We start from the raw sequence: 27,627 nt of genomic DNA on the forward strand, positions 1-27,627 counted from the left end.
AACTTGTTCGTGGTGCCAAAAAAGGACGGAACATTCCGTCCCGTTCTGGACCTCAAACTACTCAACAGACATGTGAGCACCAGACGGTTTCGGATGGAATCTCTCCGCTCGGTCATCGCCTCGATGTCACAAGGAGACTTCCTAGCATCGATCGACATCAAGGATGCTTATCTCCACGTGCCGATCGCACCCGAACATCAACGCTTCTTGCGTTTCGCCATCGGGGACGAACACCTTCAGTTCGTGGCATTGCCTTTCGGCCTGGCGACAGCCCCACGGGTTTTCACCAAAGTCATGGCATCCGTTGTGGCGGTCCTACACTCTCAGGGCCACTCGGTGATTCCCTACTTAGACGATCTCCTAGTCAGGGCACCTTCTCGGGTGGCGTGTCAACACAGACTTACCGTCGCTCTGGCGACTCTCCAGCAGTTCGGGTGGATCATCAACTTCCCGAAATCCAAGTTGACACCGACCCAATCACTGACTTACCTCGGGATGGAGTTTCATACACAGTCAGCGGTAGTCAAGCTACCGCTGGACAAACAGCTTTCTCTGCAGGCAGGGGTGCAATCTCTTCTTCGGGGTCAGTCACACCCCTTGAGGCGCCTCATGCACTTCCTGGGGAAGATGGTGGCAGCGATGGAGGCAGTGCCGTTCGCGCAATTCCATCTGCGGCCACTCCAATGGGACATTCTCCGCAAATGGGACAGGAGGTCGACTTCCCTCGACAGGAACGTCTCTCTTTCCCTTGCAACCAAGACGTCTCTTCAGTGGTGGCTCCTTCCCAATTCTCTATCGCAGGGAAAATCCTTCCTACCCCCAACCTGGGCAGTGGTCACCACGGACGCGAGCCTGTCAGGTTGGGGAGCGGTTTTTCTCCACCACAGGGCTCAGGGAACCTGGACTCCGATAGTCTTCCCTTCAGATCAATGTTCTGGAGATAAGGGCAGTGTATCTAGCCCTATTGGCTTTCCATCGGTGGCTGGAGGGCAGACAGATCCGTATCCAGTCGGACAACGCCACTGCCGTCGCATACATCAACCACCAAGGCGGCACTCGCAGTCGTCATGCCTTCCAGGAAGTCCGGCGGATTCTGCAGTGGGTGGAAGCCACAGCCTCCACCATCTCCGCAGTTCACATCCCGGGCGTAGAAAACTGGGAAGCAGATTTTCTCAGTCGTCAGGACATGGATGCGGGGGAATGGTCTCTACACCCAGAAGTGTTTCGAGAGATCTGTCGCCGCTGGGGAACGCCGGACGTCGATCTCATGGCGTCACGGCACAACAACAAAGTCCCGGCATTCATGGCTCGGTCTCAAGATCACAGAGCTCTGGCGGCGGACGCGTTAGTTCAGGATTGGTCGCAGTTTCGACTGCCTTATGTGTTTCCTCCTCTGGCGATGCTGCCCAGAGTGTTACGCAAGATCAGGTCCGACTGCCGTCGCGCCATTCTCGTCGCTCCAGACTGGCCGAGGCGGTCGTGGTACCCGGATCTGTGGCATCTCACGGTGGGTCAACCGTGGGCGCTTCCAGACCGCCCAGACTTGCTGTCACAAGGGCCGTTTTTCCATCTGAATTCTGTGGCCCTCAACCTGACTGTGTGGCCATTGAGTCCTGGCTCCTAGCGTCTTCAGGGTTATCTCAGGATGTCATTGCCACCATGAGACAGGCCAGGAAACCAACGTCCGCCAAGATCTATTACAGGTCTTGGCAAATTTTCTTATCCTGGTGCTCTGATAATGGTTTTACTCCATGGCCGTTTGCCTTACCCACTTTTCTTTCATTCCTTCAATCCGGAATGGACAAGGGTTTGTCACTCGGCTCTCTCAAGGGACAAGTATCGGCGCTCTCCGTATTTTTTCAAAAGCGCCTAGCCAGGCTTCCGCAGGTCCGCACGTTCCTGCAGGGAGTTTGCCACATAGTCCCACCTTACAAGCGTCCGCTGGAACCCTGGGACCTTAACAGGGTGCTAACGGCTCTTCAGAAACCACCTTTCGAGCCGCTGCGAGATGTCTCTTTATCACGTCTTTCGCAGAAGGTGGCCTTTCTAGTGGCAGTTACATCACTCCGGAGAGTGTCTGAGCTTGCAGCGCTGTCATGCAAAGCCCCCTTCCTGGTGTTTCACCAGGATAAGGTGGTTCTGCGTCCTGTCCCGGAATTTCTCCCTAAGGTGGTATCTCCTTTTCATCTCAATCAGGATATCTCCTTACCTTCATTTTGCCCTAATCCAATTCACCAATGTGAAAAGGATTTGCACTCCTTAGATCTGGTGAGAGCACTCCGACTCTACGTGTCTCGCACGGCGCCCCTGTGTCGTTCAGATGCGCTCTTTGTCCTTGTCGCTGGACAGCGTAAGGGTTCGCAGGCTTCCAAGTCAACCTTGGCTCGGTGGATCAAGGAACCGATTCTCGAAGCCTACCGTTCTTCTGGGCTTCCGCTTCCTTCAGGGCTGAAAGCCCATTCTACCAGAGCCGTGGGTGCGTCCTGGGCATTGCGGCACCGGGCTACGGCTCAGCAGGTGTGTCAGGCAGCTACGTGGTCTAGTCTGCACACTTTCACGAAACACTATCAAGTGCATACCTATGCTTCGGCAGACGCCAGTCTAGGTAGGCGAGTCCTTCAGGCTGCGGTTGCCCACCTGTAAGAGGGGGCCGTTTCGGCTCTTTTTATCGAGGTATTCTTTTACCCACCCAGGGACTGCTTTTGGACGTCCCAATTGTCTGGGTCTCCCAATGGAGCGACAAAGAAAAAAGGGAATTTTGTTTACTTACCGTAAATTCCTTTTCTTCTAGCTCCTATTGGGAGACCCAGACAATTGGGGTGTATAGCTTCTGCCTCCGGAGGCCACACAAAGTATTACACTTTAAAAAGTGTAACCCCTCCCCTCTGCCTATACACCCTCCCGTGCATCACGGGCTCCTCAGTTTTGGTGCAAAAGCAGGAAGGAGAAAACTTATAAATTGGTCTAGGGTAAATTCAATCCGAAGGATGTTCGGAGAACTGAAAACCATGAACCAAAAGAACAATTCAACATGAACAACATGTGTACACAAAAGAACAACCAGCCCGAAGGGCACAGGGGCGGGTGCTGGGTCTCCCAATAGGAGCTAGAAGAAAAGGAATTTACGGTAAGTAAACAAAATTCCCTTTTTACACCATATTCTTGCACCCAATCTACACCTCCTGGCAGAACACCGCGGCAAAAAAATGCGTTAAAAAACGTAGGGTTTTTTGCCAGGAGGTGTAGATCAGGTTCAGGAGTATGGTGTAAAAATTTCATCACCAAATTTGCATCCCTTGGCCCAAAAATGCAAAAAAAATTGCTGCCCCAAATCTATACCTCCTGGCACAAAAAAGTGTTCTTTTATACACTTTTTTGCTGCGGTTTTCTGCCAGGAGGTGCACATTTGGTGCTGAAATCGTTTGCACCAGATTTCAGCACCAAATTTGCACCTCCTGGCAGAAAAAATACGGGTTTTTTTGCATTTTGGGGCCAAGGGATGCAAATTTGGTGATGAAATTTTTACACCATACTCCTGAACCCGATCTACACCTCCTGGAAAAAAAACCAACGTTTTTTAACGCATTTTTTGCTGTGGTTTTTTGCCAGGAGGTGTAGATTGGGTGCAAGAATGGTGTAAAAATTTCAGCACCAAATTAGCATCCCTTGGCCCAAAAATACAAAAAAAACAGGTTATTCTTCTGCCAGGAGGTGCAAATTTGGTGCTGAAATTTGGTGCTGAAATCTGGTGCAGACTTCAGCACCAAATGTGCACTTCCTGGCAGAATACCGCAGCAAAAATCACAGCAAAAACCCGTAGCAAAAAAAAAACGCAGGAAAAAAATGCGTTTAAAAAGTGCGGATTTTTGCCCGTAGGTATAGATTAGGTGCAGGAATATGACGTAAAATTTTCAGCACTAAATCTACATCTCTTGGCGAAAATCGCCCACAGTTTTCTGTCAGGAGATGCAGGTCTCACCTGAGTTGAGGTCACTGACTTTACTTAGGTCACCTGAGGTCAGGTTACCTGCTGTTACGAGTGGAGAACAGTTGGAATCTCCAGCTGTGACCGCAAATACCCTGAGTGAAGTCATCGCTCATCGCGGCTCATTCATTCTCTGGAGCTAACAGTGGGCAGTCATATTCTATGGCGCTCACTGTGAGATTCAGATGTAGCAGAGGTGAATCTCTGTGTGATCACTTCTGGCTTACGTGGGACCTGGAGGGGTGTTTGGTGGGGCTAATAAAGGGGTGAAAGAAGGTGGTTTTTGTCTCTTATTCTGAATAAAGAATTTTTTTCGGTATTTGCATTTATTTACTGTCACTGACAGATTAGTGATGCCGGTGTCTCATAGACGTTTGTGCCATCACAAATCTGGGGTTTACTAGTAGCTGTGCACTGTTATTAACCCCTTATTACCCAGATTGCCACCGCATCAAGGCATTCGGGAAGTGCCGATAAAGCACCTGGCTTGCCGCATCTAATGGATGCGACAATTCTGGGTGGCTGAGACTGATATTTTAGGCTGGGGCTCACCAGAGAATACCAGCCCCAGCTGGCTTTATCATGGCTGGGTATGAAAATGGGGTGGACCGCATGTCTTTTTTTCTAAATTATTAAAAAAAAATAAATAAATAAACCTACATTTTGTTCCTCTTCTTTTGATAAACAGCCACGATAAGGGTGGCTCTATCCATGAGATTTCTCTGTGCTGGGTATCAGAATACTGGGGGGAGCTCTGCACCAATTGCTTTATTTATTTATTTTTATACCTTGGTACTGACCCCCGTACAGCATCTGTCAGTGCAGGCAGACACTGTCACAGGCTGGAGGCACGTCTGAAAGTGTGCCGCAATGACACCGAGCCTCAGTGAGTATGAAGCGCTCGCTTCATTCTTGTTTTCTTTATTTTTCCTTTATTTTTTTTTTATTTTGTCGAATGCTGAATCCAGATCAACCACCTGGAAACCCTGGCTCGGATTCCGGCACCCGGGCATCTTTGAAACCGTGTGGATCTGGACATTTACAGTCAGAGTCCACTCAGCCCTAGTGAGAACCACCTTCCATGTTGTGTGATGTCATTGAGAAGAACTGACGTGGAGCAGTTGCAGATGTCATCTGTCAATCTGTCAGTGATGGGATTGTCACATGTGTGATGATAACAATGATACTGTGTATATATATATATACTCAATGTGTTATTTTACTTTCTGGCCAGATTCTCCAGCTCAGGAGGAAGAACAATCTTCAATAAATCTGAGTGAAGAAGCAAAATCAGAAAATGGAGAACAGGACAAAATGAGTCAAGGTAAGTGAGAGAATCACCTCCATGTTGTGGGATGTCAATGAGAAGAATTCACATGGAGCAGATGTCGTCTGTCAGTGATGGGATTGTCACATGTGTGATGGCTGACAGGACAGATACAGAGCACATCCTATAAGAATATATACTTAAAGGCACGTTACACGCTACGATGTATCTAACGATATGTCGTCGGGGTCACGTCGATAGTGACGCACATCCAGCATTGTTTGACATATCGTAGTGTGTGACAGCTACATGCGATGGTGAACGAGCAGAAATACTCACCTCGTTCATCGTTGACACGTCGTTCATTTTCTAAATCTTGGTCAATTCCTGGATGCAAGTTGTTCGTCGTCCCTGAGGCACCACACATCGCTCCGTGGGACACCCTGGGGACGACAAACACAGCTTACCTGCGTCCCGCCGGCAATGCGGAAGGAAGGAGGAGGGCGGGATGTTACGTCCCGCTCATCTCCGCCCCTCAGCTTCTATAGGGCGGCCGCTGTGTGACGTTGCTGTGACGCCGAATGTCCCTCCCCCTCCAGGAAGTGGATGATCGCCGCCCACAGTGAGGTCGCTTGGAAGGTAAGTACGTGTGATGGGGGTTAGCGACTTTGTGCGACACAGGCAACAAATTGCCTCTGCCGCACAAACGATGGGGTCGGGTGCGATTGCACATGCGATCGCACGACACATCGACATGTGTAAAGCAGCCTTTAATGTGCTATTTTACTTTCTCATCAGATTCTCCAGCTCAGGATGAAGAAAAATCTCCTATAAATCTGAGTGAAGAAGCAAAATCAGAAAATGGAGAACAGGAGAAAATGAGTGAAGGTAAGTGAGAGAATCACCTCCATGTTGTGGGATGTCAATGAGAAGAATTCATGTGGAGCAGATGTCGTCTGTCAGTGATGGGATTGTCACATGTATGATGGCTGACAGGACAGATACAGAACAGATCCTATAAGTATATATACTCAATGTGTTATTTTACTTTATCAGATTCTCCAGCTCAGGAGGAAATAAAATCTCCTATAAATCTGAGTGAAAAATCAAAATCAGAAAATGGAGAACAGGACAAAATAAGTAAAGGTAAGGACGGGGTCACACTGACGTATGGAATCACATGTCCTTATACTGTGATCCCATTCTATCGCATGCGAGAAGCAGATCACAGCTGGATAGAAAATAGAGGGATACATTTCTCCATCTTCTCCATTGTCTGTCTCGGCGAATATCGGACTGCACTTGGATGACATCAGTGCGGTCCGATATTTCACAGGCACCTATAGTTGCTATACACAAATATGAGCGTACCTTTAGAGTGAGAATCACCTCCATGTTGTGGATGTTAGTGAGGAAAATTCATGTGGAGCAGATGTCATCTGTCAGTGATGGAATTGTCACATGTGTGATGGCTGACAGGACAGATACAGAGCAGATCCTATAAGAATATATACTTAATGTGTTATTTTATTTTCTCATCAGAATCTCCAGCTCAGGAGGAAGAAAACTCTGCAATAAATCAGAGTGAAGAACCAAAATCAAAAAATAAAAAACAGGGAAAAAAGAGACGAGGTAAGTGTGAGCATCACCTCCATGTTGTGTGATGAGAAGAATTGATGTGGAGCAGATGTCGTCTGTCAGTGATGGGATTGTCACATGTGTGATGGCTGACAGGACAGATACAGAGCAGATCCTATAAGAATATATACTCAATGTGTTATTTTACTTTCTCATCAGAATTACCAGCTCAGGAGGAAGAAAAATCTATAAATCAGAGTGAAGAACCAAAATCAGAAAATAAAGAACGGGGCAAAAAGAGACGAGGTAAGTGTGAGAATCACCTCAATGTTGTGTGATGTCGGTCAGTTAGAAGAATTCTCATCTATCAGTGATGGGATTGTCACATGTATGATGGCTGACAATGATACCACACCTCTGTATGGAGAAGATTCCTCGGCTGTCCGACCACACTGACTGCACAGTAGTATCATGCAATATGGAGTCCCATCACTTACATTATATTTCTTTCTCTTAGGTTCCATCTTCCGGCGGTTCATATCATCCTGCCGACGTGGATTAGTCAGGGCTGCTCGCGTATTTGCGTGTTGTAACTGTTCCTCTATAGTAACTTAGAGGACAGGACACCTGAAGTACAGCAAATCCACTATCGATGCTGTACTTTTTGTCTTGTGGCCCTGACTCCGTTCTCTAATGCCTGCTGACTCCGACCCCGGCTGTTTCCCTGGCTATGATTTTGTCTATTGATTCTGTTTCTGGTTTTGTCACTGCTCTCACCCATGGATATGATACTGGACTTTCCGCAGTCAGACGTGTTCACAGACAAGTGACTTACCTGCTGCATAAAGAGGCAGTTTCCGGGCTCGGTCTCTGCTCTCACCCATGGATATGACTTACTGGACTTTCCGCAGTCAGACGTGTTCACAGACAAGTGACTTATCTGCTGCATAAAGAGGCAGTTTCCGGGCTCGGTCTCTGCTCTCACTCATGGATATGACTTACTGGACTTTCCGCAGTCAGACGTGTTCACAGACAAGTGACTTATCTGCTGCATAAAGAGGCAGATTCCGGGCTCGGTCTCTGCTCTCACCATAGATATGATACTGGACTTTCTGCAGTCAGAAGTGTCCACATGGGCGGCACGGTGGCTCAGTGGTTAGCACTGCAGTCTTGTAGCGCTGGGGTCCTGAGTTCAAACCAAGGACAACATCTGCAAGGAGTTTGTCTGTTCTCCCCGTGTTTGCGTGGGTTTCCTCCGGGTACTCCGGTTTCCTCCCACACTTGAAAAAACATACTGATAGCCATGGTCTCTCCAAATACTGACCCGGCTTCATTTGACTATTTTTAATATTAATAAAAATATTAAAAATCTTTATGTTCAGTGAGATTTTTTTTTTACATCAAGCACGGTTTCTTTGTCGCTCTATTGGGAGACCCAGACAATTGGGTGTATAGGCTATGCCTCCGGAGGCCGCACAAAGTATTACACTCAAAAGTGTTAAGCCCCTCCCCTTCTGCCTATACACCCCCGTGCTCCCACGGGCTCCTCAGTTTTTTGCTTTGTGCGAAGGAGGTCAGACACGCACGCACAGCTCCACAGATTGGTCAGCAGCAGCTGCTGACCATGTCGGATGGAAGAAAAGTGGGCCCATATAGGGCCCCCAGCATGCTCCCTTCTCACCCCACTCTTGTCGGCGGTGTTGTTAAGGTTGAGGTATCCATTGCGGGTACGGAGGCTGGAGCCCACATGCTGTTTTCCTTCCCCATCCCCCTCAGGGTTCTGGTGGAAGTGGGATCCTATCGGTCTTCAGGCACTGAGACCGTGCTTCATCCACAACTCCTGTGGAGCCTGCTGGATAGGAGCCGGGTATCGTTCAGGGACATGGCCCTGCTACTTGGAGGTACTCTGTGTCCCCGTGGGGATCGCGCACAGCAACACTCCAGCTTTGCTGGGTGTGCTAGTGCACCGGGGACCGCGGAGCTGACCGGGTTAATATGTGCCATTACACACTCAGCGTTGCTGAGTGTGTTTATGTATAGGGACTGCCGCATTGACCGCCGCTGCCTTGGAAATACTGCGGCGCGGCTGGGACTTGTAGTGCGCCGGGGACTTCCACGCCGGCCGCGCTTTTACGGCGGCCGCGTTTATTACTAGAGTCCCCGGCTTTTTGCGGCCTAGTTTCCTTTCCTCCCGCCCATAGTCCTGACAGGCAGGGGAAGGGCGGGACGCTGCATAGAACGAGCAGCACTGAGGGCTGGAGCATGCTTTGCATACTCCACTCCCCTCACTGTGCACAGTGCAGGCACCAGTTCCCGCTCTTTCTGGGTCACGCCCACGGCTCCCTCCTCTCCTCAGGACGCATTCCGGTCAGCTCCTCGGACGCTGCAGAGTGGGACAAAATCTGGGAGACCCAGGCAGGGACTCTGGTGGCCTCACAACCGCTTTAAGCGGGTGGTAAGCAGCACCTGTGGTGCTAGCCCCATTGTGCAGTAGTGTAACATTATATGTTTATTTTACACTGTATAGTGCACAGTTGATTTCTGGCTATATACCCTATTGTGTTGCTCAGGGAAGATAATAGCATGGCGCCCACGAAAGGCAGGGGTGCCAAAACACAGGCTTATTATGTTGCCTGCGCCGCATGTACGACCCCGCTACCGGCAGGTTCCACTGACCCTCATTGTCTGCACTGTTCGGCCCCTGTGGCACTTGCTCAGCCAGAGCCTCTGCTAGGGGGGGCCCAGGGGGAGCCACCTGCTAACACTGTTCAGGTGACAGGGACGGAGTTTGCAAAACTCTCTGAGACTATGGCTAAGATACTAGAAGCCTTGCAGTCCAGGCCGGTATCTCAGCACAGGGACTCTGTTGATTCTTTGTTCCCGGGCCCACCTCAGCAGGACCAACAATGTCCTCCCGGGGTATCTCATGGATCCCAAGCTGAGGGTTCTGACACAGACCCCAGCCCCAGACCGACTAAGCGAGCTCGCTTAGATTTTCCCTCGACATCATCATATTGTTCAGGGTCTCAGCGAGGGGAATCGCTGGTCGATGACGCGGAAGTAGCTGATCAGGATTCTGATCCTGAGCCCGCTCTCAATCTTGATACTCCGGACGGGGACGCCATAGTGAACGACCTTATTGCGTCCATCAATCGTATGTTGGATATTTCTCCCTCAGCTCCTCCGGCGGAGGAGTCGGCTTCCCTGCAGGAGAAATTCCGTTTCAGGTTTCCCAAGCGTACACCGAGTATGTTTCTGGACCACTCTGATTTCAGAGAGGCAGTCCAGAATCACCATGCTTGTCCAGATAAGCGTTTTTCTAAGCGCCTTAAGGATACACGTTACCCTTTCCCCCCTGACGTGGTCAAGGGCTGGACTCAGTGTCCCAAGGTGGATCCTCCAATCTCCAGACTGGCAGCTAGATCCATACTTGCAGTGGAAGATGGGGCTTCACTCAAAGATGCCACTGACAGGCAGATGGAGCTCTGGTTGAAATCCATCTATGAAGCTATCGGCGCTTCTTTTGCCCCAGCATTCGCAGCCGTATGGGCGCTACAAGCTATCTCAGCAGGTCAAGCACAAATTGACGCAGCCACACGCACGTCCGTGCCACAGGTGGCGTCCATAACCACTCAGACGTCGGCATTTGCGTCTTACGCTATTAATGCTATCCTGGACTCTGCGAGCCGTACGGCGGTTGCAGCCGCCAATTCGGTGGTACTCCGCAGGGCCTTGTGGCTACGGGAATGGAAGGCAGATTCTGTTTCCAAAAAGCGCTTAACCAGTTTGCCAATTTCGGGCGAACGATTGTTTGGCGAGCGTTTAGATGAAATCATCAAACAATCCAAGGGAAAGGATACATCCTTACCCCAGCCCAAACCGAACATACCCCAACAGAGGAAGGGGCAGTCGATGTTTCGGTCCTTTCGGGGCGCGGGCAGGTCCCAATTCTCCTCGTCCAAAAGGCCTCAGAAAGATCAAAGGAACTCTGATGCATGGCGGTCTAAGTCACGTCCTAAACAGACCACCGGAGGTGCCGCTACCAAAGCAGCTTCCTCATGACTTTCGGCATCCTCACTCCGCATCCTCGGTCGGTGGCAGGCTCTCCCGCTTTTGCGTCACCTGGCTGCCACGGGTAAAAGACCGTTGGGTGAGAGACATTCTGTCTCACGGTTACAAGATAGAGTTCACCTCTCGTCCCCCGACTCGATTCTTCAGGGCATCCCCGCCTCCCGAGCGAGCCGAGGCTCTTCTGCAGGCGCTGGGCATTCTGAAGGCAGAAGGAGTGGTGGTCCCTGTTCCTCTTCAGCAACAGGGCCACGGTTTTTACTCCAACTTGTTTGTGGTCCCAAAGAAGGACGGGTCTTTTCGACCTGTCCTGGACCTGAAACTTCTCAACAAACACGTAAAGACCAGGCGGTTCCGGATGGAATCCCTCCGCTCCGTCATCGCCTCAATGTCCCAGGGAGATTTCCTTGCATCGATCGATATCAAGGATGCTTATCTCCACGTACCGATTGCTCCAGAGCACCAGCGCTTCTTGCGCTTCGCCATAGGGAACGAACACCTGCAGTTCGTGGCACTGCCGTTCGGCCTGGCAACAGCCCCACGGGTTTTCACCAAGGTTATGGCCACTGTAGTAGCGGTCCTACACTCTCATGGTCACTCGGTGATCCCGTACTTGGACGATCTGTTGATCAAGGCACCCTCTCTAGAGGCATGCCAACACAGCCTCGACGCTACCCTGGAGACTCTCCAGAGTTTCGGGTGGATCATCAATTTTCCAAAGTCAAATCTGACACCGGCCCAATCGCTGACATACCTTGGCATGGAGTTTCATACCCTCTCAGCGATCGTGAAGCTTCCGCTGATCAAGCAGCGGTCACTACAGACAGGGGTACAATCTCTCCTTCAAGGTCGGTCACACACCTTGAGACGCCTCATGCACTTCCTGGGGAAGATGGTGGCAGCAATGGAGGCAGTTCCTTTCGCGCAGTTTCACCTGCGTCCTCTTCAATGGGACATCCTTCGCAAATGGGACAGGAAGCCGACGTCCCTCGACAGGAACGTCTCCCTCTCGCAGGCGACCAAAGCTTCCCTTCGGTGGTGGCTTCTTCCCACTTCATTATCGAAAGGGAAATCCTTCCTACCCCCATCCTGGGAGGTGGTCACGACGGACGCGAGTCTGTCAGGGTGGGGAGCGGTTTTTCTCCACCACAGGGCTCAGGGTACGTGGACCCAGCAAGAGTCCTCGCTTCAGATCAATGTTCTGGAAATACGGGCAGTGTATCTTGCCCTGAAAGCGTTCCAGCAGTGGCTGGAAGGCAAGCAGATCAGAATTCAGTCAGACAATTCCACAGCGGTGGCATACATCAACCACCAAGGCGGCACACGCAGTCGGGAAGCCTTCCAGGAAGTCCGGCGGATTCTACTGTGGGTGGAAGCCACGGCCTCCACCATCTCCGCAGTTCACATTCCAGGCGTGGAAAACTGGGAAGCAGATTATCTCAGTCACCAGGGCATGGACGCAGGGGAATGGTCCCTTCACCCGGATGTGTTTCAGGAGATCTTTTGCCGCTGGGGGGTGCCGGACGTCGATCTCATGGCGTCCCGGCACAACAACAAGGTACCAGCGTTCATGGCACGGTCTCAAGATCCCAGAGCTCTGGCGGCAGACGCCTTAGTTCAGGATTGGTCGCAGTTTCAGCTCCCTTATGTGTTTCCTCCGCTGGCACTGTTGCCCAGAGTGTTACGCAAGATCAGGGCCGACTGCCGCCGCGTCATCCTCGTCGCTCCAGACTGGCCGAGGCTGTCGTGGTACCCGGATCTGTGGCATCTCACGGTCGGCCAACCGTGGGCACTACCAGACCGACCAGACTTGCTATCTCAAGGGCCGTTTTTCCATCTGAATTCTGCGGCCCTCAACCTGACTGTGTGGCCATTGAGTCCTGGATCCTAGCGTCTTCAGGGTTATCTCAAGACGTCATTGCCACTATGAGACAAGCTAGGAAACCAACGTCCGCCAAGATCTACCACAGGACGTGGAAAATTTTCCTGTCGTGGTGCTCTGCTCAGGGTATTTCTCCCTGGCCTTTTGCTTTGCCCACTTTTCTGTCCTTCCTTCAATCTGGACTGGAAAAGGGTTTGTCGCTCAGCTCCCTTAAGGGACAAGTCTCGGCGCTCTCTGTGTTTTTCCAGAAGCGCCTAGCCAGACTTCCACAGGTACGCACGTTCCTGCAGGGGGTTTGTCACATTGTCCCTCCTTACAAGCGGCCATTAGAACCCTGGGATCTGAACAGGGTGCTGACGGTTCTTCAGAAACCACCATTCGAGCCAATGAGAGATATTTCTCTCTCACGCCTTTCGCAGAAAGTGGTTTTTCTAGTAGCAGTCACTTCACTTCGGAGAGTGTCTGAGCTAGCAGCGCTGTCATGCAAAGCCCCTTTCCTGGTGTTTCACCAGGACAAGGTGGTTCTGCGTCCGGTTCCGGAATTTCTCCCTAAGGTGGTATCCCCCTTTCATCTCAATCAGGATATCTCCTTACCTTCTTTTTGTCCTCATCCAGTTCACCAATGTGAAAAGGATTTGCACTTGTTAGATCTGGTGAGAGCACTCAGACTCTACATTTCTCGTACGGCGCCCCTGCGCCGCTCGGACGCACTCTTTGTCCTTGTCGCTGGCCAGCGTAAAGGGTCACAGGCTTCCAAATCAACCCTGGCTCGGTGGATCAAGGAGCCAATTATCGAAGCTTACCGTTCGGCTGGGCTTCCGGTTCCCTCAGGGCTGAAGGCCCATTCTACCAGAGCCGTGGGCGCGTCCTGGGCTTTGAGGCACCAGGCTACGGCTCAGCAGGTGTGTCAGGCGGCTACCTGGTCGAGCCTGCACACTTTCACGAAGCACTATCAGGTGCATACCTATGCTTCGGCGGATGCCAGCCTAGGTAGACGAGTCCTTCAGGCGGCGGTTGCCCACCTGTAGGAAGAGGCTGTTTTACGGCTCTTTTACGAGGTATTATTTTACCCACCCAGGGACTGCTTTTGGACGTCCCAATTGTCTGGGTCTCCCAATAGAGCGACAAAGAAGAAGGGAATTTTGTTTACTTACCGTAAATTCCTTTTCTTCTAGCTCTAATTGGGAGACCCAGCACCCGCCCCTGTTTTTTTTTGTGTACACATGTTGTTCATGTTGAATGGTTTCAGTTCTCCGATATTCCTTCGGATTGAAGTTACTTTAAACCAGTTTATAATTCTTTTTCCTCCTTCTTGCTTTTGCACCAAAACTGAGGAGCCCGTGGGAGCACGGGGGTGTATAGGCAGAAGGGGAGGGGCTTAACACTTTTGAGTGTAATACTTTGTGCGGCCTCCGGAGGCATAGCCTATACACCCAATTGTCTGGGTCTCCCAATTAGAGCTAGAAGAAAAGGAATTTACGGTAAGTAAACAAAATTCCCTTCATCTTCACATCGGACATTTATGGCAGGGGTTGGCGTGTGAAGGCCGGGGTTCCACTGTGATCTGTTAGATACGGTGCCTTGATCCATGTCTGTCTGAGGTTGCCTTTTGGGGCTTCTGACAGATCTAAAGAAGCACTCCCATCAAAGGTGTTATTCTCTTAATATATTGCAGTCATCATGTATCCCATGCACCAGTCTGTTGTTCGTGCTACTTGGCACAGCGCTCCATTAGCTGTAAACTTCAAGTAGATATCATAGAATCCAAGACACCAACACTCCTCTTGTTTAGAAAAATAAAAATGTAAAATACACAACGTTTTGGTCAACAAAGTGCCTTACTCAAGCCAATAAAAGGTATACATAACTATAGCATAGTAAATAGTGCTTTAAATAGAGGTTTGATTGTAGGTCACTTCCCCTCAGTCCCTCCCACAGATCCGGCTTCCATTGCCATGACAATGCTAACTACAATTAATATCACAGCTAAAAACATATATATGCAAAGAACATCACTTGATATAAATATTACTTATATCGCCTGCTACAAACATAGTCAAAATAATATCAGATCATCAAAAATAAGGGCTACATGTATTTATATTTACTATTGTCACATTCCCATAAGACCATCCCCGATCCTTCATCTGAATCAATGGCCAATAGGGTCCCTAATTCCATCACTGTTCCCACAATGCATAGGTAGTTGTGTGTTTGGGGAGGAGTCTACTGTTTAAAAAATTGCGCCGACTGCACTCATTGGTGGAGACTACTACTTATCTCCATGTGTCCCATATTTATGATCAGGGTATCCGGGCGTGCTAAAACACAGTGCAGTCAGTGAAGGGACAGATCCATCATGGCATCATAGTGTCACGGGTTTCTGGGAATAGGTCACAGCGTTTGGCTGCACAAAATGCTTCCTGGCTTTCTAGTGTTCCTCCTGTTAGTATTAATTGTACTAGGTAGCTTTCCTGCTGGATTTTCATCTCTCCCCCTTTAGGAAACAGCAGAGCCCTCCTTCCATCCACCTTCTTATTATCAGTATTCTCCATGTGTTTAAATACTGACATCTTCCCTGGACTTGTGCTGGTGATATTATTCAGTTCATTCAAGCTCTGTTTGCAAGCAGATGGCTTGTACTCCTCTGTGGTATCATTGCTGTAACTTTGTGCTGAACGTATACCTGAGTCATCCGTTCATGCACTCTTCCCCTGTGTGTCCTCCTTGTGTCTTCCATAGTGTTTAGTGGAGTTGATGAAGAGCTCATCCCATTCATTCCCTATTTAGGGCCCAGCACTAGGGATTCCTAGGGTATCATAGTATCATAGTATCATAGTTTTTAAGGTTGAAGGGAGACTCTAAGTCCATCTAGTTCAACCTGTAGCCTAACATGTTGATCCAGAGGAAGGCAAAAAAACCCCAATGTGGCAAACAAGTTCCAATGGGGAAAAAATTTCCTTCCTGACTCCACATCCGGCAATCAGACTAGTTCCCTGGATCAATACCCTGTCATAAAATCTAATATACATAACTGGTAATATTACATTTTTCAAGAAAGGCGTCCAGGCTCTGCTTAAATGTTAGTAGTGAATCACTCATTACAACATCATGTGGCAGAGAGTTCCATAGTCTCACTGCTCGTACAGTAAAGAATCCTCGTCTGTGATTATGATTAAACCTTCTTTCCTCAAGACGTAGTGGATGCCCCCGTGTTCCAGTCGCAGGCCTTGGTGTAAAAAGATCTTTGGAAAGGTCTCTGTACTGTCCCCTCATATATTTATACATTGTGATTAGATCCCCCCTAAGCCTTCGTTTTTCCAAACTAAATAACCCCAAGTTTAATAACCTGTCTTGGTATTGCAGCCCACCCATTCCTCTAATAATCTTGGTGGCTCTTCTCTGCACCCTCTCTAGTTCAGCTATGTCCTTCTTATATATCGGTGACCAGAATTGTACACAGTATTCTAAGTGTGGTCGCACTAGTGACTTGTACAGAGGTAGAACTATATTTTTTTCATGAACACTTATACCTCTTTTAATACATCCCATTATTTTATTAGCCCTGGCAGCAGCTGCCTGACACTGTCCACTAAAGTGAAGTTTACCATCCACCAATACACCCAAGTCTTTTTCTGTGTCTGTTTTACCCAGTGTTCTACGATTAAGTACATAATCATAAATGTTATTTCCTCTACCCAAGTGCATGACCTTACATTTATCTACATTAAACTTCAATTGCCACTTCTCAGCCCAATCCTCCAATTTACATAAATCTCCCTGTAATATAAAATTATCCTCCTCTGTATTGATTACCCTGCAGAGTTTAGTATCATCTGCAAATATTGAAATTCTACTCCGCATGCCCCCAACAAGGTCATTTATAAATATGTTGAAAAGAAGTGGGCCCAATACTGACCCCTGTGGTACCCCACTATGAACTGAGACCCAGTCCGAGTACGTACCATTAATAACCACCCTTTGTTTCCTATCACTTAGCCAGTTTTTAACCCAGTTACACATATTTTCCCCTATCCCCATTATTCTCATTTTATGTACCAACCTTTTGTGTGGCACCGTATCAAAAGCTTTTGAAAAGTCCATATACACAACATCCACTGCATTTCCCTGGTCCAGACTTGAACTTACCTCTTCATAGAAGCTGATCAAATTAGTTTGACAGGATCGATCCCTCATAAACCCATGTTGATACTCTGTCATAAGGTTATTTTTCTTGAGATACTCCAATATAGCATCTCTCAAGAAACCCTCAAGGATTTTACCAACCGTAGAGGTTAAACTTACCGGCCTATAATTTCCCGGCTCAGTTTTTGTCCCCTTTTTGAATATTGGCACCACATTTGCTATGCGCCAGTCCTGCGGTACCGACCCTGTTATTAAGGAATCTGAGAAGATTAAAAATAATGGTCTATCTATCACAGAACTCAATTCCTGTAGTACTCTGGGGTGTATGCCATCCGGGCCCGGAGATTTGTCAACCTTAGTGATTTCGAGGCGGCGGCGTACTTCCTGCTGGGTTAAGCAGGTAATATTCAAGTGTGAATTTATGGTATCACTGGTCATGTCATCTGCCATGGCATTTTCTTGTATAAAAACCGTAGAAAAAAAGTCATTCAGCAGGTTGGCTTTACCCTCATCCCCTTCCACCATTTCACCAAGACTATTTTTAAGGGGGCCAACACTATCGCTTTTCAGTTTTTTACTGTTTATGTAGTTAAAGAATATTTTAGGATTATTTTTACTTTCTCTCGCAATGAGTCTCTCTGTCTCAAACTTAGCTAACTTAATTTGCTTTTTACATATTTTATTTAATTTTCTATAATTATATAATGCCTCATCACTACCTACCCTCTTTAATTCTTTTAAGGCTTTCTGTTTTTCTTTTATTGCTTCCCTTACAGCTCTATTTAGCCATAGGGGTTTCCTCCTATTTCTAGCATGTTTGTTCCCATAGGGTATATTTTCTGCACAAGCCCTATTCAGGATGCTCATAAAAGTCTCCCATTTGCTTTGTGTACTTTTATTACTTAGTACATCATCCCAGTTTATTGCACTAAGATCATCTCTCAACCGTTTAAAATTTGCTTTCCTGAAGTTTAGTGTCCTTGTAGCACCTCTACTAGACATCTTACTAAAGAATACATGAAAACTTATTATTTTGTGATCACTATTCCCCAAGTAACCCCCAACTTGTATATTTGATATGCGGTCTGGCCTATTGGTTAGTACAAGGTCTAGTAGTGCTCCCCCTCTTGTGGGGTCCTGTACCATTTGTGAAAGGTAATTATCTTTCATTGTTATCAAAAATCTATTTCCTTTGCTGGAACTGCAAGTTTCTGTTCCCCAATTTATATCAGGATAGTTAAAGTCCCCCATAATAATTACCTCTCCGAGACTCGCTGCTTTATCAATTTGCTTTATGAGGAGATTCTCTACCTCTTCCATAATATTCGGCGTCTTATAACACACCCCTATCAGTATTTTATTATTCATTCTCCCCCCCCTTATCTCCACCCATAGGGACTCTACATTCTCAGTACCCTCACATATGTTGTCACGCAGGATGGGTTTTAAGGATGATTTTACATATAGACACACACCTCCCCCTCGCTTATTTGTACGGTCATTCCTGAATAGGCTATAACCCTGTAAATTAACAGCCCAGTCATAGCTCTCATCCAGCCATGTCTCTGATATCCCCACTATATCATAATTTTCTTCCAACAATATTAATTCTAATTCCTCCACCTTATTTGTGAGGCTTCGGGCATTAGTGTACATGCACGTTACGTATGACTCTGTACCTGTATTCCTGCTTACTGTATTAACTGTCCTAACCCTTCCCCCCGTACCACCCCCAATTTCATTACTTGTGCCCTGGTCACTATCTGCACTACATTCCCCTTCTATAAAGTGAATACCCTCGCCCCCCATTCCTAGTTTAAACACTCCTCCAACCTTCTAGCCATTTTCTGCCCCAGCAGAGCAGGGTCAGGTATCTGACTCGGCCCATGGGTGTGGAAGCTATCTAGGATGGTGAGGGACCAGCGGTAGATTTGGTCAGGGATCACCATCTTCCCTTCCCTAGAGACAGGATTTCCCTTCCCTTTCACCGTTCGCTTGGTACTTCCCCGTACCTAGCGTGACACATAGTGCAGTATGGTCACATCATCACGCACATGCCACATCATCAAACAGGGGCCATCTATGGTTCAATGGACACATGACAGCCACAGGGCGCGTGGGCATGTGAAGCCATCACCCAGCAATGCCTCCCCAAGATGTATCAGCCACATAAACACTACATCATCGTGGGGTACTGCAGGAGAGAAGTCACAGGGACCTGCACAGAGGCTGCAGGCTCTATTCACCTTTCTGGTCATGTGATAAGGTGCATGCTCAGTCACAAGTCCTGAAATTACTAGTGCAGAAGGTCCTTCAGCTGCACGTCTCCTGCAGCCTCTGGTCCGGTCCGGTAGCTTCCTCCTCTGCCCTACACTGATCACACAGATGAGTGCAGAGCAGGAGGGCAGAGGGCGGCTCTCTGGGAGAGGCCGGGCCCCCCTCTTTGCTTCAGCTCTCGAGGTCCCATACACCAGTAAAGGCAGTAATGCCCTGATGGCGGCCCAGATTACAGCCAGATACATTATTCTCTGAAATGCTGTAAGGTTCCAGAGAATATATATTTTGAAGATCCGGGGACCATAGAGGGATGTTGTCCACTGGCCGACGCTTTTCAGGACCGCAGCAGGTGATTTACAGGTCTACCCCCTTGTGTGTACAGTGAAGGAAATAATTATTTGATCCCTTCCTGATTTTGAAAGTTTTCCCACTGACAAAGACATGAGTCATTTTAACAGTGAGACAATATCCAAAATAAAATCTAGAAAATTACATTGTATAAATTATATAAATTTAGCTGTCTTAAATTATCACCTGTATAGAAGACTCCTGTCCACAGACTCAAATAATCAGTCAGACTCTAACCTCTACAACATGAGCAAGACCAAGAACTTGCTTAGGCCCTGTGCGCACTTGAAAAAGGAATTTTCTTAAGAAAATTCCGGAGGCTCAGTAAGATTTCCGCACCTGTGGGAAAGAAGGGAATTTTGTTACTTACCGTAAATTCCTTTTCTTCTAGCTCCTATTGGGAGACCCAGACGATTGGGTGTATAGCACTGCCTCCGGAGGCCACACAAAGCAATTACACTAAAAAGTGTAAGGCCCCTCCCCTTCTGGCTATACACCCCCAGTGGGATCACTGGCTCACCAGTTTTAGTGCAAAAGCAAGAAGGAGGAAAGCCAATAACTGGTTTAAACAAATTCACTCCGAAGTAACGTCGGAGAACTGAAAACCGTTCAACATGAACAACATGTGTACCCGAAAAACAACCAAAAATCCCGAAGGACAACAGGGCGGGTGCTGGGTCTCCCAATAGGAGCTAGAAGAAAAGGAATTTACGGTAAGTAACAAAATTCCCTTCTTCTTCGGCGCTCCATTGGGAGACCCAGACGATTGGGACGTCCAAAAGCTGTCCCTGGGTGGGTAAAGAATACCTCATGTTAGAGCTGCAAGACAGCCCTCCCTTATAGGGAGGCAACTGCCGCCTGCAGGACTCTTCTACCTAGGCTGGCGTCCGCCGAAGCATAGGTATGTACCTGATAATGTTTGGTGAAAGTGTGCAGACTTGACCAGGTAGCTGCCTGGCACACCTGTTGAGCCGTAGCCTGGTGTCGCAATGCCCAGGACGCACCCACGGCTCTGGTAGAATGGGCCTTCAGCCCTGATGGAACCGGAAGCCCAGCAGAACGGTAGGCTTCAAGAATTGGTTCTTTGATCCATCGAGCCAGGGTGGCCTTAGAAGCCTGCGACCCTTTGCGCTTACCAGCGACAAGGACAAAGAGTGCATCCGAACGGCGCAAGGGCGCCGTGCGGGAAATGTAGATTCTGAGTGCTCTCACCAGATCTAACAAATGTAAATTCTTCTCATACAGATGAACTGCATGAGGACAAAACGAAGGCAAAGAGATATCCTGATTAAGATGAAAAGAGGATACCACCTTCGGGAGAAACTCCTGAACGGGGCGCAGCACTACCTTGTCCTGGTGGAAGACCAGGAAGGGAGCCTTGGATGAAAGCGCTGCCAGCTCAGACACTCTCCGAAGAGATGTGATCGCTACCAGAAAAGCCACTTTCTGTGATAGTCTAGAAAGAGAAACCTCCCTCAGAGGCTCGAAGGGCGGCTTCTGGAGGGCAACTAGTACCCTGTTCAGATCCCATGGATCTAACGGCCGCTTGTACGGGGGTACGATATGGCAAACCCCCTGTAGGAACGTGCGCACCTTAGGAAGGCGTGCCAAACGCCTCTGAAAAAAGACGGATAGCGCCGAGACCTGACCTTTAAGGGAGCCGAGCGACAAACCTTTTTCTAACCCAGATTGTAGGAAAGAAAGAAAGGTAGGCAATGCAAATGGCCAGGGAGACACTCCCTGAGCAGAGCACCAGGATAAGAATATCCTCCACGTTCTGTGGTAGATCTTAGCGGACGTGGGCTTCCTAGCCTGTCTCATGGTGGCAACGACCCCTTGGGATAATCCGGAAGACGTTAGGATCCAGGACTCAATGGCCACACAGTCAGGTTCAGGGCCGCAGAATTCTGATGGAAAAACGGCCCTTGGGACAGTAAGTCTGGTCGGTCTGGTAGTGCCCACGGTTGGCCGACCGTGAGCTGCCACAGATCCGGATACCACGCCCTCCTCGGCCAGTCTGGGGCGACGAGTATGACGCGGCTGCAATCGGATCTGATCTTGCGTAGCACCCTGGGCAAGAGTGCCAGAGGTGGAAACACATAAGGGAGCCGGAACTGCGACCAATCTTGCACTAGGGCGTCTGCCGCCAGCGCTCTTTGATCGCGAGACCGTGCCATGAAGGTTGGGACCTTGTTGTTGTGCCGGGACGCCATGAGGTCGAACGTCCGGCCTTCCCCATCGGCGACAGATTTCCTGAAACACGTCTGGGTGAAGGGACCATTCCCCTGCGTCCATGCCCTGGCGACTGAGGAAGTCCGCTTCCCAGTTTTCTACGCCGGGGATGTGAACTGCGGATATGGTGGAGGCCGTGGCTTCCACCCACATCAGAATCCGCCGGACTTCCTGGAAGGCTTGCCGACTGCGTGTCCCCCCTTGGTGGTTGATGTATGCCACCGCTGTGGAGTTGTCCGACTGAATTCGGATCTGCCTTCCTTCCAGCCACTGCTGGAAGGCTAGTAGGGCAAGATACACTGCCCTGATTTCCAGAACATTGATCTGAAGGGTGGACTCCTGCTGAGTCCACGTACCCTGAGCCCTGTGATGGAGAAAAACTGCTCCCCACCCTGACAGACTCGCGTCTGTCGTGACCACCGCCCAAGACGGTGGTAGGAAGGATCTTCCCTGTGATAATGAGGTGGGAAGAAGCCACCACTGCAGAGAGTCCTTGGCCGTCTGGGAAAGGGAGACTTTCCTGTCCAGGGACTTTGACTTCCCGTCCCATTGGCGGAGAATGTCCCATTGAAGTGGGCGCAGATGAAACTGCGCAAACGGAACCGCCTCCATTGCCGCCACCATCTTCCCGAGGAAGTGCATGAGGCGTCTTAAGGAGTGCGACTGACTTTGAAGGAGAGCTTGCACCCCAGTCTGTAGAGACCGCTGCTTGTCCAGCGGAAGCTTCACTATCGCTGAGAGAGTATGAAACTCCATGCCAAGATACGTTAGTGATTGGGTCGGTGACAGATTTGACTTTGAGAAGTTGATGATCCACCCGAACGTCTGGAGAGTGTCCAGTGCAACAGTCAAGCTGAGTTGGCATGCCTCTTGAGAGGGTGCCTTGACTAGTAGATCGTCCAAGTAAGGGATCACAGAGTGTCCCTGAGAGTGCAAGACTGCTACCACTGCCGCCATGATCTTGGTGAACACCCGTGGGGCTGTCGCCAGACCAAATGGCAGAGCTACGAACTGAAGATGGTCGTCTCCTATCACGAAGCGTAGAAGGCGTTGGTGCTCTGTAGCAATCGGCACGTGGAGATAAGCATCCTTGATGTCTATTGATGCTAGGAAGTCTCCTTGAGACATTGAGGCAATGACTGAGCGGAGGGATTCCATCCGGAACCGCCTGGCGTTCACATGCTTGTTGAGCAGTTTTAGGTCCAGAACAGGACGGAATGAGCCGTCCTTTTTTGGCACCACAAAGAGATTGGAGTAAAAACCTTGACCTCGTTCCTGAAGAGGAACAGGGACCACCACTCCTTCTGCTCTTAGAGAATTCACCGCCTGCAGAAGGGCATCTGCTCGGTCGGGATGTGGGGAAGTTCTGAAGAACCGAGGCGGAGGCCGAGTAATGAACTCTATCCTGTACCCGTGAGACAAAATGTCTGTTACCCACCGGTCTTTGACCTGTGGCAGCCAAATGTCGCAAAAGCGGGAGAGCCTGCCACCGACCGAGGATGCGGAGGGAGGCGGCCGAAAGTCATGAGGCAGCCGCCTTGGAAGCGGTACCTCCGGTTGCTTTCTTGGGGCGTGAGTGAGCCCGCCAGGAATCAGAGCTCCTTTGCTCTTTCTGAGTCCCTTTGGACGAGGAGAATTGGGGCTTGCCCGAGCCTCGAAAGGACCGAAACTTTGACTGCCACTTCCTCTGTGGAGGTTTGCTTGATCTGGGCTGGGGTAAGGAGGAGTCCTTACCTTTGGACTGTTTAATGATTTCCGCCAATTGCTCACCAAACAGTCTGTCTCCAGATAATGGCAAGCTGGTTAAACATTTTTTAGAAGCAGAATCTGCTTTCCATTCCTTTAACCACAAGGCTCTGCGCAAAACTACAGAGTTGGCGGATGCCATTGAGGTACGGCTCGTAGAGTCCAGTACCGCATTGATAGCGTAGGTCGCAAACGCAGACATTTGCGTAGTTAGGGACGCCACTTGCGGCACTGCTGGACGCATGAGAGAGTCCACCTGTGCCAGACCAGCTGAAATAGCTTGGAGCGCCCACACGGCCGCGAATGCTGGAGCAAACGACGCGCCGATAGCTTCATAGACAGATTTCAACCAAAGGTCCATCTGTCTGTCATTGGCATCTTTAAGTGAAGCCCCATCCTCCACTGCAACTATGGATCTAGCCGCAAGCCTGGATATTGGAGGGTCCACTTTTGGACACTGGGTCCAGCGTTTGACCACGTCAGGGGGAAAAGGATAACGTGTATCCTTAAGGCGTTTAGAAAAACGCTTGTCCGGATAAGTATTGTGTTTCTGGATGGATTCTCTGAAGTCAGAGTGGTCCAGAAAAGTACTCAATTTACGCTTGGGATACAGGAAATGGAATTTCTCCTGCTGTGCAGCTGCCTCCTCTGCAGAAGGGGCTGGGGGAGAAATATCCAACAGCCTATTGATGGCCGCTATAAGGTCATTTACCATGGCGTCTCCATCTGGCGTATCCAAATTGAGTGCGGCGTCAGGACAAGACTCCTGATCACCCACCTCTGAGCCATCATATAGAGACCCTTCTCGCTGAGACCCTGATCTGCGTGATGACGTGGAGGGTCTCTCCCAGCGAGCTCGCTTAGGCGGACTGGGACTGTCATCAGAGTCAGAGCCCTCAGCCTGTGATGCCTGGGACCCGCTTGAATTACGGATTAATTCCAGCTGAGGGGGGCCGGGGAACATAGACACAGCGGTGTCCATGGTCTGAGCAACTGGCCTGGACTGCAAGGTCTCCAGGATTTTTGTCATAGTCACAGACATTTTATCAGCAAAGACTGCAAATTCTGTCCCCGTCACCGGGGTAGGGTTCACAGGCGTCTCTGCCTGGGCTACCACCACAATAGGCTCTGGCTGACGAAGTGCCACTGGGACTGAACATTGCACACAATGAGAGTCGTTGGAGCCTGCTGGTAGATTAGCCCCACATGCTGTACAAGCCGTGTATACAGCCCGTGCCTTGGCACCCTTGCGTTTTGCGGATGACATGCTGTTGTCTCCTCAAAGCAATATAGGGTGTACAGCCAAAAAGCGACCTTACAGTGCAGTATATAAATATATCTGGTACTTTACACACATATAACACTGTGATACTAGTGGGGCCGCACGTATGTGCTGCTTACCGCCCGCTTAGCGCGGGTGTGTGGTCGCCAGAATACCCTAGCCTGGGTCCCCCAGAGCCTGCGTCCGTCCTCCAGCCAGACTGCATGTGTATAATGGCTGCCGGCGTCCTGGGGAGCTGCAAGCCTGGGGGTGGGCCTAGGGCGTGCACAGAGAAAAAGCGCGAAGCCTGTGTCCTACTGTGCTCAGTGAGAGGGCTGGAGCATGTAAATCGTGCTCCAGCCCTCGGCGCTGCCGATTGAACAACGTCTCTCCCCTACCCTGATTGACAGGGTGGGGGGCGTTAACGAAGCGGAGCTAGGCCGCAAAAGCCGGGGACTAAAGTTAGAAGCGCCGCCGCCGTAAAAGCGCGGTCGGCGCGTCCCCGGCGCACTACAAGTCGCAGCTGCGCCGCCGCTCTCAGGGGCGGTCGGCGCGGCGATCCCCACACATAAAGTCCCCCAATTATCTGCGGGGACTATAAGCCCAGCGCACAGCGCTACGGTCCCCGGCGCACTAGCACACCCAGCAAGCCTGGGGTGTGCGTGGCCTGCCATACGGGGACACAGAGTACCTGAAAGTTGCAGGGCCTTGTCCCTGAACGGCACTCCCGCTCCACATCCAGCAGGTTCTATGGGTCTGTGGATGGAGCCCGGCCTCAGGGCTTGGTGGCCGGTAAGATCCCACTTCCTCAGAGCCCCTCAGGGGGATGGGGAAGGAAAACAGCATGTGGGCTCCAGCCTCCGTACCCGCAATGGGTACCTCAACCTTACAAACCACAAGTGGGGTAAGAAGGGAGCATGCTGGGGGCCCCATATGGGCCCTCTTTTCTTCCATCCGATATAGTCAGCAGCTACTGCTGACTAAACAGTGGAGCTATGCGTGGATGTCTGACCTCCTTCGCACAAAGCAGAAAACTGGTGAGCCAGTGATCCCACTGGGGGTGTATAGCCAGAAGGGGAGGGGCCTTACACTTTTTAGTGTAATTGCTTTGTGTGGCCTCCGGAGGCAGTGCTATACACCCAATCGTCTGGGTCTCCCAATGGAGCGCCGAAGAAATACCGCAATGAAATCCGCATCCAAATCCGCATGCGGTTTATTGCGGATTTTTTTTATTTGGATGCGATGCGGAAATGCCGCAGCCAGCGTTGGACTGGCTACTGGAGGAATCTCCAGTAATACCAGGCCTGGCCACGGTTACCTGCACTGAACTCCGGAGCTCTCACCTCAGCTCCGGAGTGCAGCCTAGACTAAACTGCGAGTGCCGAGTGATTGATTCACCGGCGATTGCAGCCTAGACTAAACTGCAAGCGCCGAGTGATTGATTCCCCGGCGATTGCAGTTTAGTTCAAGCCGGGCTGATCTCCGGAGCTCAGGTGACAGTTCCGGAGTGCAGCCCGGCCTCTCTACAGCTGTCACCTGAGATCCGGAGATCAGTCCAGCCTGAACTAAACTGCAATCGCCGGGGAATCAATCATTCGGTGCTCTCAGTTTAGTCTTCGCTGCACTCCTGAGCTCATGTGACACCTCTGGAGTTCAGTGCAGGTAACTGAATCTAGGCCTGGCATTACTGGAGATTCCTCCGATAGCCAGTCCCGCAGCTACCTGCGGAAAAGAATTGACATGCAATTATTTTTGCTGCGGGAATCCCGCAGCAAAACATACAGCTGTCAAAATCCGCCTAGTGCGCACAGAATTTTTTTTCCCATAGGATTTGCTGGTGAATCACTGCAGAGATGTTATGAACATTTTCTGCAGCGAAACATGCAGCAAATCCGCGGGTAATCCGCGGGAAATTCCGTCTAGTGCGCACAAGGCCTAAGGATGTCAGGGACAAGATCATAGACCTGCACAAGGCTGGAATGGGCTACAAAACCATAAGTAAGACGCTGGGTGAGAAGGAGACAACTGTTGGTGCAATAGCAAGAAAATGGATGAAATAGAAAATGAATGTCAATCAACATCGATCTGGGGCTCCACGCAAAATCTCACCTCGTGGGGTATCCAGGATCATGAGGAAGGTGAGAGAGATCAACCTAAAACTACACGGGGCGAACTTGTTAATGATCTCAAGTCACAGGGACCACTGTCACCAAGAAAACCATTGGTAAGACATTACGCTGTAATGGCTTAAAATCCTGCAGTGACTGCAAAGTCTCAGTGCTCAAGAAGGCACATGTGCAGCAGGCACTTCTGAAGCTTGCTAATGAACACCTGGAAAACTCAGAGTGATTGGGAGAAGGTGCTGTGGTCAAATGAGACGCAAATTGAGCTCTTTTGCCTTAACTCAACTCGCCGTGTTTGGAGGAAGAGAAATGCTGCCTATGACCCAAAAAACACCATCCCCACTGTCAAGCATGGAGGTGGAAACATTATGTTTTGGGGGTCTTTTTCTGTTAAGGGCACAGGTCTACTTCACTGCATCAACGGGACAATAGGTAGAGCCATGTACCGTAAAAAACCTGTGTGACAACCTCCTTCCCTCCGCCAGGACATTAAAAATGGGTCGTGGTTGGGTCTTCCAGCACGACAATGACTTAAAACATACAGCCAAGGCAACAAAGGAATGGCTGAAAAAGAAGCACATTAAGGTCATGGAGTGGCCTAGCCAGTCTCCAGACCTTAATCCCATAGAAAACGTAAGGACGGAGCTGAAGCTCCGAGTTGCCAAGCGACAGCCTCAAAATCTTAATGATTTAGAGATGATCTGCAAAGAGGAG

General features: G+C 49.7%; 1 protein-coding gene and 1 long non-coding RNA gene across 2 annotated transcripts in view; one reads left to right on the forward strand and one right to left on the reverse strand.

Moving 5' to 3' along the window:
* The window catches only part of LOC142256409 (microtubule-associated serine/threonine-protein kinase 3-like), a 33,903-nt gene extending 25,896 nt beyond the window's left edge, over nt 1-8,007 (forward strand). Inside the window, exons 13-18 of the mRNA XM_075328075.1 lie at nt 5,220-5,309; nt 6,051-6,140; nt 6,309-6,398; nt 6,795-6,884; nt 7,050-7,136; nt 7,348-8,007. Of these exons, the coding sequence (XP_075184190.1) occupies nt 5,220-5,309; nt 6,051-6,140; nt 6,309-6,398; nt 6,795-6,884; nt 7,050-7,136; nt 7,348-7,445 (545 nt within the window). The 3' untranslated portion in view covers nt 7,446-8,007. The remainder of the gene's footprint in view (nt 1-5,219; nt 5,310-6,050; nt 6,141-6,308; nt 6,399-6,794; nt 6,885-7,049; nt 7,137-7,347) is intronic.
* The window catches only part of LOC142256103 (uncharacterized), a 92,445-nt gene that overhangs the window by 31,364 nt on the left and 33,454 nt on the right, over nt 1-27,627 (reverse strand). The window lies entirely within an intron of this gene.

Source organism: Anomaloglossus baeobatrachus, chromosome 11 (assembly GCF_048569485.1).
Source record: "Anomaloglossus baeobatrachus isolate aAnoBae1 chromosome 11, aAnoBae1.hap1, whole genome shotgun sequence".
Classification (NCBI taxonomy): Eukaryota; Metazoa; Chordata; class Amphibia; order Anura; family Aromobatidae; genus Anomaloglossus; species Anomaloglossus baeobatrachus.